At 40.8% G+C, this 13,227-nt stretch overlaps 1 protein-coding gene across 2 annotated transcripts in view; it reads right to left on the bottom strand.

Annotated features, from left to right (window-relative positions):
* Positions 1 to 13,227, bottom strand: part of slc4a3 (solute carrier family 4 member 3) — a 53,348-nt gene that overhangs the window by 27,843 nt on the left and 12,278 nt on the right. For both annotated transcript variants that reach the window (XM_071490987.1, XM_071490910.1), the window contains 4 exons: positions 9,072 to 9,246; positions 6,569 to 6,819; positions 6,228 to 6,418; positions 4,021 to 4,247 (listed from right to left, as the gene is read on the bottom strand). In XM_071490987.1, coding sequence (XP_071347088.1) covers positions 4,021 to 4,247; positions 6,228 to 6,418; positions 6,569 to 6,819; positions 9,072 to 9,246 — 844 coding nt within the window. The remainder of the gene's footprint in view (positions 1 to 4,020; positions 4,248 to 6,227; positions 6,419 to 6,568; positions 6,820 to 9,071; positions 9,247 to 13,227) is intronic.

The raw sequence follows: 13,227 nt of genomic DNA, 5'->3' as shown, positions 1-13,227 counted from the left end.
CTGCACAGACACCACACCAAGGTGAGGACTAAACCGAAGTGAAACAAGAGAGTAAAATAATAACACCTAGGAATCAGCTCTGGCTCTCTGCTTAGTGAGATATAATGGTGCTAATTATCAGAGCGAGCTGCACCATTCCTGCCCCTGCGTCTCCATGGAAACCAAAAGTCGCCTGAGGTGTCACGGTCTGACTGGTCCACAACAGGTGCACCACGGTCTGCCAAACATGACCCTCTCTAAAACGTGCTCCACCATGTCTCACTGTCTGTATGTGTGTGTGTGTGTGTGTGTGTGTGTTTATACATACAATACAAGCATTTATAGGAAAATAAGGCCATTTTCATTTTTTAAAATTTTCTTTCAGTCCATACAGTAACATAGAAGTATCACACCACTCTGCTTCCAGACAGCTCATAACAGATATGTGCACAAGTTCATAATGTAATCTCATCTAGAGACATCGACATCACTCAACCCTGCTGCTGTCAGTGCCCTGTCCAAACTAACTGCAGCCTCTCAACCTATCCAGACACAGACTTGTTGAGTTAGTGATGTCTACCAGTTATCTTTGCCCAATCACAGTGGAGCGCTCTAATCTTTTGCAGACTCTGAAAACTACTATATAGTGAGATAATTAATGAGTGTAAATACATTTAATAAAAGGTTTTGGCCGACTGTTTCACTTCTTTTCAGGCACCAAAAAAATTCACCACTTTTAACTTCATGCTATAACTGTAAATAACTGGCTAATTGAAATTGCTGCTTATGTGATTTGAAACTTGTAAATTCATTTTCAGTGCATGATAAAAACTAATTCACACTCAGACTTCACACCTAAAAGCAACACTTTTTTCACTAAGAGCACAGATGAAGCAGGGACATACAGTGGTGATATACACAGCCTGTCGATGATCACTCTCTACAAATCCGATATCTTGTTTTGAGTGACTCTGGGTGCCCTGTTTTCTGTTTCCAGATCCTAAACAGTCAATGATTACTCTGCTCTGGTGAAGCAGGAAAGGCCAGGGGCAGGGTCGCTGCTGAAGGGGAATCGACTGCAGCCTGTTAATTAATGCTCCTGGATGCTGGGATAGAGAGTTTTTCTCTGGCCACACGAGCCTCTGACTCCCCGTCTCTCTCCTCTTCTCTCTTTTTATTCTTTTTCTCTTTCTAGTTTTACTCTTTCCTTTCTCTTCATTCTTACATTTTAACTCCGCATTTAATCCTGTGGCCTCGACCTTGTAAAAACATGATACTTCAGGCAGCCACTCGGTAAGATAAAGTCTGCCAACAGTGGCAATTTATGTGGAGACAGATTTTTAAAGAGGAAATGAGGACAGGTGATGAATGTGCTTGATATTTCCTGTCCTAATTGTGCTAGTAATTGCCTCATTAACATTCTCAACTGCAATGCACCTCACTGGGTGTTAACACACTGTTTTGATTCATTTGATGCAGTGTCACAACAATATCTGACAACTGAACATATACTAATAAATCCAGTTTATTCATGATCATTGGATGTGATAATCACTCACAGAAATAATGAGTAGATGCTGTGATTTCTCCATCCACCATCTTTTGTGTTATGTTGTTGGAGACTTATTTTTAACAGTGTGTGTGGGAGCCGGGAGCTGCGTGGGTTAGCTTCATGAGACGCAGGCAGCAGCGAGCAAAACTTGTGAATGGTGAACGGTCAGCACCAGAGCGGCATGGGAGTCAATAACTGTTCCAGTAAGAGGTGTGAATTATAACACGATTTTTCATCCATGTTTTATCAAAAATTACTGTTGCAACAGTGATGACATTAAATTAGGCTTTGTGGTAAATACATTTTTCATTTTTTCTAAATGTAGTTAATTCAAGTAGATTTCCTTGATCCACTGAGTAGGTTTGCGGTCTTGTTTGTTCCAAGTCCAGGTCAGTTGTATTAACTTTTTTATCTTTAGTGATTTCTGTGTTGAAGAAATATTTCTGTCCAGGAAGTGTTTCGATATTATTACAGTTGAAACTGACGACAAATGTCTTTTGCTCTGTTAACAGGACAAAATGCAATATGTGCTCTGTCAAATGTAACAGACGCTACACAGTGAGCCTAATAAACTGCAAATACTTACATTTCAGATTTCCTGAATTAAAATGTAAGTTATTGCCCTGTTATGGAGGCTTATAAGGAACTGCTGAGGAAACTGATACTAAACTGGGGACTGTTACAGACATACACCTTTGTGTGTGTGCATGAAAGCAAAGGTCACCGGTTGAAATTATAATATCTAATAATCCATTTACTGGGTTGAAAATGAGTCATAAAATTATATTTAGAAAGCTGAATGAAGTGTTTCAATGGTTACCCTCCAAACAGCCACTGTTTCATTAAACCCTAATGTGTTCTAATGGCAGATTGGACAACTGTGTAGTAGTACCTCTCATTGCCACTAGAGGGTGGTGGACCTTATCTACAAAGATATTAATAACTAAAAAAAATATCTGACAGAAAATGACATATTGATATATTTCACAACTTAAAGTGTGTGTAATTCTTTTTTAAACCTTGGTTTGATGAAGTGTCTTAAAAAAATCCACAGAGTTGTGTCTTCTCTCACTGTCTGTTTTGATCTCACCCACTCACCCAACACAAGCTAGAAAAACACACTTTACAAAGATCCCCCCACAACATTGTTGTGGTGTGGGTGAAGAGTAAAACAAGCTCAGAGGGACAGAGGAAATTCTTCGTCCGTTATCCTGCTCCAAAGCCTTTATTTCTAAATACATTCACATTTACATTTACTCATTTGGGAGATGCTTTTATCGAAAAGACTTACAAGTGGGGGACATCAGTAAGCTTCAGTGCAGTGGGAAACCTTGGTGTAAGTATTAAATACCACATCTATTTAATAAGTGCAAGGAGATTCTACAAGGAAGTGCACCAACAGTGCATAGTAAGTGCTAGTTAGATATAGCAATGAAAAAAAATACAAAGGCAGTTTTTCAGTCCACTGGCAACAGTTAAGTGCCCCAGCAATGTCATCACTTTGTTGGACATAAGACACAACAAGATAATACCTGATAGATGGTCAGGATTCATATTAAAATCCTTATTACATTTGCAAATATGGAGAAAATACCATGAATCCCTGAAAACAACATCTCAGTTTCACACAGGGACTTTCACCCATTTTTCTCTACATTTCATCTACTGTCTCATGGTGTCACAGTGACACATAATGAAAGGGGTTTCGAATATTTTGTCCACATTAGAAACACCTTTCCTTTACACACCATATTTAAAACTAGAATTAATGCTTGTATGCCTCCCTAGTTTCACATCCCTGTTTATCTAGAGTCATATAAAATAGTAAACATTTATGTGAAATTTTGTCATAATTGTTGTGTGAAGTCTAATGGCTAAAAAGTGTTTTGTGAGGTCACACTGACCTTTGACCTTAAGCCACCAAAACCTAATCAGTAAATCCTTGAGTCCAGGTGAAGGTTTTTACCAAATTTGAAGACATTTTCTAAAGGCTTTATTATTATGTTCACGAGAATGGGACAGGCTGACAGACAACCTGAAAACAACATGCTGCTGGCTCTGGCTGTTGCTGGCGCTAAGGCATAAAAACATCTCTGAATATAATGTAGTATAATGTAGTAGTAGTCCAGTGGTACATCACCAATAACAACAACCTCAAAAATGACCTCCTTCTTAAATCAACATCACTTTGACACAGCATCAACAAGGTCTTCACATTATACCAAGATGTTTCTTTTTACAGAACAACAGTAGGGGGTTGCATTCTGTTAGACGTGACCTGTAAACTGTAAAACCAGGGATATGGAATATACTTGTTTCCATTATGCTTTTTTTTAGAAATACTTATTTCTATTTTATTTTTTGTCAGTGAAAAACTGAAAGTATTACATTTTATTTTGTCACCCAAGAGCTGAAATCTTCCAACATGGTTTCCAAACCCTGCTACTGTACATCACCTGAAAACACTTATTATTCAGTATCTTCCTTACTTTTCATGTCATCCAGATCAGCACTGGCCAACATCTGGGCCTCCGCCTCATCAGTGGGCACCTGCTGGTAAACTGCAGTCTCCAGAGCCGTCATACTGCCGATGCAGATCCGCTCCCGCAGGTCATAGTTGCTGCGCTGGGCGCCAGCCAGGCGATGGTGGACGGGCTTCCTGCGGAACCAGCCGCGGGTCGTGCTCGAGCTTGAGGGATCTGATCCTGGGGCAATGCTGAGGAGGAACAAGGAGAGATATTGTTAGGAAACAGATTATCAGTGATGGGCTCCATACAGCATAAGAAAATAATACCAAGCTGGAATTTAAAATGTTAAATATAAAATGGTATAAACAGAGAAACAAAACTGCTTTAGGTTGTGTCTCTTGGTTGTGTTACCATCATTTCACCAACAGAGGGCTTCACAACACAGTAGCAGGCCTGGATCTCCTCACCCAGCCTCTGAGTCATCCTTGTCCACTCACAGCAACACAGCACTGCATGGCACAGGCATGATGGCGTTTCCGTGTTTTTATCATCCACGCATTAGCAGAGACAAATACCTCAATCACCATGGAGACCCTGACCTCCCAGCAGCAAACTCCATACATAATTCAGAGCATCACCAAATAATTCATATTGTGATGGTTATGCATGTTTGCTGGCCAGATGGGTCTTCTAATATCTGGGCGTCAGCTGGGGCCATTAGTGGATCATAAATGCCTTAGGAACTGTACATATTGATTACTTGTTTGACGTTGTGCCTGTTTGTAATGAAACACTTGAGTTCCTAATGTAAAGTTCGCATAGATCTGAAAGGTATAGTATACAGATGTAATAAGAACTGAAACAACTATGTGCTCTTGTCTGTTCTACTCTGTTTTGTGCTGCTTTTATCCTCCTTTTTTAAATGTGTTTAAATAATATTTGGTACAGCAGATCAAAATAAACCTCTGAATATTAATTAAAACATCTTTAATCCAGCTTTGGTATATGTGTGTTCCTCTCTTATATCGTATACCCGGTCCATGTGGCATATCAAACTGCAGGTAACCATGGCAACTCACCTCCTTCTCATGCAACATTACCAGTAAACTCTTCCTGGTGACCAACATTAATATAAAGATAAACGGACTAAAAATAAACCTTTAAAACTGCTAAATATTTTTATATTAATATAGCAATATGGATCAAATGACTATCGGGTCGGTCAGAGTGATGAAAATAATGTAGTTCCCCTCAGTTCTACAGAGTTTTAGCATCCTCCAGCTCATTGTTTTAGTATTATGGCCCACAAATTTACTTCTCTCTCATTGCTCTAACCAGCCTTGTTTCCCGCCGCAGCAGGCAGCTCTTTTCAGGAAAAAATGCTCTAATAAAACCTACTGTGCTCTACCCGCCTAGAACCAAACAGCAGACAGACACACAGGACTAGCTGGTAGCATTTAGCCGCTAAAGATATTTAGGAGTGGGTGGGTAGACAAAGAAAGAGTTTGAAAAAAGGTGAGAATTGGTCTTAAATTCATCAGTTAATCAGAAACACAACTCCATACAAATGCTAATGCTGCTCCATGTCTGCTAAATTTGTGAGGCAACTGGTTGCTAACTCGTTAGCTTTATCAACTTTAAAAGGTTATAATATATTGGAGCTGTGTTTACAGCTTGTTTTTGGGAAAACATTTCATTTAAAACAGGTTTAAGATTAATTTTCCATTTAGAGCTTTGATAAAGTGGTTGAGGGATCCAAAAGCACAGGTGTTACCTGATTTTGTTGGTCACATGGGGGCAGCAGAATAATGTGTGAACACAACACTGTCACACTGTCACCCTGAAAAGTTCTTATGGCAAACCTTTCAGCAAATAGTTGCCTATTTATACATCATGAAGACACGTAGCAACGTTAGCATTTATCTCAAGACATGTTTCCAGCAATCTGATGAGTGCAAGTCCAATGTTCCCTCTCCTTTTAGCTTTGTTAACAAATGTTAGCTGAAAATGGCGCTGCTAAATGCTTAAGACCCAGATATTTCACTTGCTATATCCGGCTATGTTCAATACATGCTATTTGCTAAAGTCTGTCATTTTGGAGCTGCATCAAAAGTCCTCATTACATTTTTAATCAACCGTGTAACACATGCATCAACACTTCTTGCATTCTAAACCTTTGCTGACTGCAGAGCAGAAGCAGAACAAGCTGAGATGTTGTGATAAACTACCTGTTGCAATCCACTTCCTCTCCATCCACCTCTTCATTCTGGCCAAGAACAGCAATTCCCCCATTATGAGCTTCCCCCTTTATCAGAGTGAGCGCAGCTCTCCTCGACAATAGATGCTCTTCATTTTCCGTGTGGAAGGTAGTGAGTGGAATAGTGGGTTCCTCCAAGTCCTCTTGGCTCCCCAAACTAAACTGAGAGGAAAAGGAAGATCAGTGAGAGGGGTGGAATGTGCTTACATGTAGTTAAACCGAGCAGACTGTCCAAACCGCTGCCGGCTATTATGTGGGAACAGTTACCTAAGCATTCAATAGAGATCCTATGGCTCTTCAGTCTTATTTTACCTGTGGTTGGATATCAGGGAGATCTGTGGGCGTGGCAGCCACCCCCAGTGCGTCTGTCTCAGACTCCGCCTCTTCCTCGTCTACCTCGTGGATGGTGGGTGTAACGTCAGACGGGGGCAGAGAGGTCTTTTTTTTCTTCCGTTTCTTTTTGCGCCTTCTCTCCGTGCTGTGCACCCTCTTGCGTAAACGCTGGGGCAGGGGCAGGTGGGTGGACAGGGGGTGGTGCGTATGGTGAAATGTGTGTCTGTGATCTGCGTTAAAAACATTAAAGTCAAAGGTCAAAAACACTTCATAATACAAACCCAGTCAGACAGCTGATAGTTAGAGCCGGGCTCCGACCTCATCACTCCCTGCAGATACTGTATGTTTACAGAGAGATATTGGGGAGTGATGAGCAAATATATTAAACGCCTCAGCCGGAGCTTAAATAGACCAACAATGCGTGTGTGTGTGTTTGTTAGGTGAGCGTGCAGAATGTGTATAGCAGTGCAGCTTGAGTTGACCGCCTGAACTAGCTCAAAGGAATCGCTCAATTTGTTGAAAATAATGTGTATTGACTATATAAATACTGTATACAATAGCAAAGTATGATGAAGTATGAGAGAAGAGGAAAGTACCTGATATAGGCTGTAAGGGGCACCCTGCTGGCATCGCTAATAAATAAAATTGCCATTGCCACTTTTAATATGAAACAAAATTGATACTGCAAAAGGTGCTGAGCTCCCCTCAGGATTACAGCGGCATCGTCAGGGGAAATTATTATTCTGAGCTACTTGACACATTTCAGCCAAGCTGTTGTGTGTTTTCAGGTGAAACTGGGAAAAAGGGAAAAAAAAGCAGTGTGTGTGTCGTTTTCAATGTTATTTTGTTTCCAGTAGCGGTGAACGTGATTTCTTAAGCGTAGGCTTTTGAGTCCATTAAATAAAAAATGCTGTTCTCAGATAAGATGTTTTCTCTCCTCCTAATTCCCTGTTAAACATTTGAGAGACACAACACAAACAAAAGCTTTCGCATTTCATTAACACGCAATATTGCAGAACAACACTGTTTAGTAAACATCTGCTAATCTGCTAATCTCTCTAACAGTAATCCACCAATATACTCGACATACACAGCATTTGGCTCCTTGCTTTAAATCTGAGATCAGTCAAACTGTGCTAGAGAAGGTCAAGTTCGGATTTTATACTTGTATAAACAGATTTATATTTAACTAGATTACCTTATGATAAAATAACAAGAAGGAAGTCTGTTATTATCTTATTCAGTGTATAAACACATGATTCATGTGAACAGAAGAGTTGAGCTAAATGCTAATGTCATGATGTTTATCATCTATAATATTTGCCATGTTGCCATGCCCTTATCCTAGTATGTCAGATTATGACATTTGCTAATTAGCAAATTAAATGCAAAGTGCAGCTGAGGTTGATAGGAATGCCCTTCGTTGCACAGTTCTATATTTGTGTAGTTGTGTATTTTGGCATAAACCAAAACACTGGACTGATGGTTGGTTCTGTGAAGGAATTTCTTTTTTTTAAAGTCTGTGAGTGTCTACTCACAAGGTCAGTCACAGGGCACCACAGCGGATTGTTTATCTCTAGCCTTGTGAGCACTATCATCCACAGTTGCCGTAGTAACCAAGGTTAGCAGGCCTTTTACTGATAGTGAGTGTAGGAAGATACAAATATTTGAGGGAGAGCAAGAGGCGCCAAGAGTCCCAGGGACAGACAGTATGCATGCTAAGATAAAAGTGAAGAGAGATTCTCAGTTCAATAAGACATAAGACCACATCTAGGTATCCAACAGCATCACACATGTATGTGAGAGATATGTAATAGCTTAATTTAGGAGTATAGTTGGTAACAGGCGGTGGATTTATATAAACCCTTTCCAGAGGACAGCGTCAGTAATGGGATGGCATTGCACTAGTTAACCTGTTAACATTTGTAATTGTCTACTGCCTATCTCCCTGGAGCATTGAGCAACGATAAATACTTCTGCTTCAGACACTGGGTGTCTCCTGACAACTCCCTCATCCAGCTCATAAAATTTCCATCACAGCTTCAGGGATAATTAAGTGATTCATACGATCATCGACATAAACAACCATCCAGTAGTTATGGAGACATTACATCAAAACCAAAAATGTGAACCTTACGGTGGCAGTGGAGAAAAATATCTGAGTGGGTACTGAGTGGGTGCCACAGATGACTGCACTAAATTTCAGGCGTGTCTTTTCCAGAGCAGCTTAAATTCTGATAATAAAATGGTTCAGCACTCAGGGTGGGAATCTTTCCAACTTGATTCTTTTGAAATTCATTCAGAATTGATTCGCAATTCAAATTCATTTCAATCCAATAAAAAGAAGGGAGGCTCTGTATTTTGGCTCTTACTCCAGTGCACTGCGCCAAACCACTGACTCCTCCTTGATAAAAGATTAGAATCATGATCCTGATATCAATTGATTTCGTCTCCCCCCATTCAACACTGACTAGGTGCTTACACTCGAAGTCTTTCTCAGTGTAGTGTCGGCCCATCCTGTCTCCACTGGTGGAAGCAGAGTCACTGATAATGTCTCCAAAGCGCTCCACAGACAGTGCTTTCTCCCACTTCTCCTCCTCCTCCTCTTCCTCCTGTTCCTCCACAGATCCTTCCTCATCTTCCTCCTCCACCTTCACCTGGAGAACAACGGGCAGAAAGAAAATGCTCTCAACTTGACAGAAAACAGGGAGTCAGTGGGGTGAGGGCAATACGAGAGATGAATTGCATGATATAACGCGGAAGGATATAAAATGTTGGTATATGCACACATTCATAATCCTGTCACAATCAGTTCATTCAGAAATCTAAGAGGGGCCTGAAGGCTTAGGGTGAATAAGGTCATCTGTTCATGCAGAGAGCAATCACCACTGCCACGAATTTGGAACTTGATGATTACTATAACTTTGCCTCTCTGATGACTGTATTGTATGTATTAGTCGAGGGGGTAATCCAATCAGACATTCCTTTAGCATAACACAGCTTGGCTCTGACATCAGAAATAGCAGCGTCACAGGGAGCAGGTTCATGATAAATAAAAGGAAAATGCTAATCCAGAATGAACCCTCACCCAACACCAATTCTACACTGTATGCGACTACTTAATATTGTGAGATCTGCCAAATCTAACAATGCATTTTACTGTTTCTGCCCACATTTAAGTCAAAACCCTTTTTTTTTTTTTTTGTGTAGGAGAAATGTCAAAATGTATTATAAGATGATTCCATCCCAGTAGAATAGGCACATAGTGTCTGTATTTCTTCTACTTCATGTAGGGATGACGTCAAATCGATACAACAAAGTGCTAAGCAGCAAAGAACTAATGCACGAGACAGCCCCTGGAGACAGCGGAGGCTGAAGGGAGTGTCCTGCCAGAGCCGTTTGCTGCCTCTGATAGGTCGAGTCACTGGACAGGGCCGCTCTCCTCCGCCTCACATTGGTGCTGGCACGGTGAGCACTCTGGCTACAGTTCTGTGGTCTCAGATTTCTCTGTGCCAGGGCTCCATTACTTCCTAATTACCAGTGGGATGAAGGGACAGGATACATTTAATGATCTGAGCTATCTATCTACGCAAGGCCGAGGCAGATGAAGCCAGACTGAATACAAACGGGAGAATTTCAAATTGAGTGAGCAGTAAAAAGCCTTGTTTTCACTAGATGCCCTGCTCATTATTTAAGGTGCTCTGTGTTCCTGCAAACTAAAGCAATTTTCAGATTAATTTCAGCCTCTCTCTTAAACCCTGATCTCCTTCCCTTACTCTGCTAAGCACTGTTCATCAGTGTAAGACCCTGAATTTAATAGTCCTGATGTTATGCAAGAGGGACTAATACTCTCATCTGAGGCAGGTATTACAGTCCCCTGAACGTGCTTTTGCTTTTGCTTTTGCTCAAGCTCCATTGGAGCAAATGACTCCAAACTCTTTCATGTCGGCTTTGAAGTCAGTTGGGGTGGAGGGACACAGGAGGAGGGCAACCCCAGCCCAGGTGGTGGAGGCACTAGGTGAATAGAAATAAGATGACATACAGTGAATTCAGATACAGTTCATTTCACAGACAGTGGCTTAATGAATACAGCTCAAATATGGAGCAGTGGTGAGTTAGTGAGTGTGTTGTAAGATCAGGAGGAGGAGGAGGAGGGAGAAATGAATAAATGAATTTATAATCACATTTTCTAAATGTAAACAATGTTTTTGTCAACTGGTATTAAAAACAAACACCTCTTATGATGATATTGCTCTGTGTTCAGGTGTGGTTTTATGTGATGGGCAGGGTTAGCACGGCGCTCTAACTCACATCTGAAATTAGTCTGGGCAAACGAACAAGCAGATTTCAACAAGCAAAATGTAACATTTTTTTAAAGATGTTTATGAATGTAATTTAAAGGCTATTTCATGTCCTTAATGACAAAAAAACTGTACAAAGGATATGAAGGAAAATCCTATGATTCGTTGCAAATTGAATTTGTTCACATTCAACATGAACAGGACTACACAGAACTGTGTATATGCAAGAGTAATATGTGTGTGTGTGTGTGTGTGTGTGTGTGTGTGTGTGTGTATGTGTGTATCCCACTGGGATATAAGAATGCACCTGAATGCACACTAACCCATGGGGACTTGTATCACTGTGGGGACAAAAATTGAGGTCCCTATGGGTACAGACTGCTTTTTTAGGGTTTAGGTTAGAGTTAGGGTTATCTGTGAGGGTTACAGTTAGAGTAAGGGGCTAGGGAATACATTATATCGATGAGTGTCCCCACAGGGATAGTGGAACTATCTACTACTCAGGACCAGGCTACACTGGTGCTGGGGCTGGACTTTGGTGTTGCTCCTGATGTGAATAAAGAACAATATTGGGTGATGGAAGGTGTTTACTGGAGCTTCTTACAGCGACTTTGTGTTTCTGGCTGCCAAAGTGAATCTAACGCCTTCATACCAAAAGCTCCTTCAAATTTGTCATTTTCATCAGGCTTCCACAAAGCACTACATCACTGTTCCTGAGCCAGATCTTGTTGACAAATTCTCTAATGAAGTCTGACTGGGCTGCACAGTTTGCATTATCAGGTCCATGTTTGTTTAGTTTTGTAGTTTTAATGCAGCGTAGTCAATATAAATGTTTCCCAAAAAAAACATTCAAAAGCAAGACTAATTTTAAAGTCGTCTTTAAAGCCAAAAATTCTGATAATAGGAATTTTAGATTTTTAAGGACCTGTAGAAACCCTGACTACTGAAAGTGTGTAGCGATAAATAGAAGCAGCGTAGGTAATTGACATTGGCTTAAAGTGAATGAGCAGAGTGGATCCTTTGACATGTTGTATAAAGCCACTATAAAGCACAAAGCATTTATATAATCCATTCCCATTCAGCTGTGTTGCCAACATCTCCTAATATTAATACAGTTATAATGAATGATGGATAAGGGCTCTCATCTCATCACAGCCTGTTTACTGTGAGTGTTTGCACTGTGGGTTAATATCTACATCAAACACAGTGAAAAATCAACTACCCTGTGGCTGGTTACGAGGGAACACTTCAATTAACACAGCCTGATCATCTGAGCCAAGCTGCACTTCACTTAAAAACATATTGTCTAACCTTTTCTCATGAACCGCCCAAACTTGTACAACAACATGAATATTTCATATTGAATGGATTGCTGAGCCAGAAAGATGTATTCAAATATTCATTAGCTGCTGACTAATATGGAGGAGGGGTGTGCGTGTCTGTCTTGTTTGTCAGGATCGAATGCCCTCACATCAGTGATCGGGAAAACCCTGTGGAATGAGGGTATTTTGGTTCATTTATGTCCGAGACATTAGGTTTAGTGCTAAAGGTTGGGATTACTGTTAAGATTACTGCTATTAAGTCTGATATCAAGGTCAGGGTTTATATAGGTTCAGTTTATTACAACCAAAATGTAAACAATTACAAGAACTTGGTTCATTTTAGAGTAAGGTTTTAGTGAGAAAGTGAATACATTTATGAGAAAACAACATCCATCTGCACAACCCTAGCTCAGGCTGATGGTCACACTGCAGCAATGCGCAAAGAACTGTTGCATCCTGATTCTGACAGGAAGACAGGAAGCAGAATTTGTGTGCACGTAAACAGTGTTTGGTGCACAGACAGAACCGTCATAAACAGACTTAACACACCAGATCTTGGTGCAGGCCCTTCCATGCACCTAGGGTATTCTCCATTGTTTTTGTGATGGCGGTTTACAGACCAACACCTGCTAATGCCGGGTTAGCACGGGAGCTAACTGCATTCAGCTATTAGCAAACAACAACTTTCATCCTGAGGGAATCTTCATTGTAGTGGGGGATTTCAATCAGACAAACCTCTGGTCGTTCTTGACCAGGATTAAAGAGACAGTTTACCAGCCACAGTTTAGCAGAGTTAAACCAACTAGCAGAGCGGGTAGAGTTTGGCCTGAGGCAGCAGTATTCCAACTACAGGACCGCTTTGAGAGCACTGACTGGAGACGTTTTGCTGAAAACAGCTCTGTTACAGACCGAGAACAGTTCACCTCATCAGTACTATTAACGTTTACACAGAAAATGTCGCCACTGTTAAGGAAATCTGGGTGTTCCCTCACCAGAAGCCAGGCTGAATAAAAAG

This window comes from Trachinotus anak, unplaced genomic scaffold (assembly GCF_046630095.1).
Source record: "Trachinotus anak isolate AG129_WGS33_773 ecotype Australia unplaced genomic scaffold, CSIRO_AGI_Tana_v1 ptg000001l, whole genome shotgun sequence".
NCBI classification, from domain to species: domain Eukaryota; kingdom Metazoa; phylum Chordata; class Actinopteri; order Carangiformes; family Carangidae; genus Trachinotus; species Trachinotus anak.
This window is presented reverse-complemented; position numbering and strand designations above follow the sequence as displayed.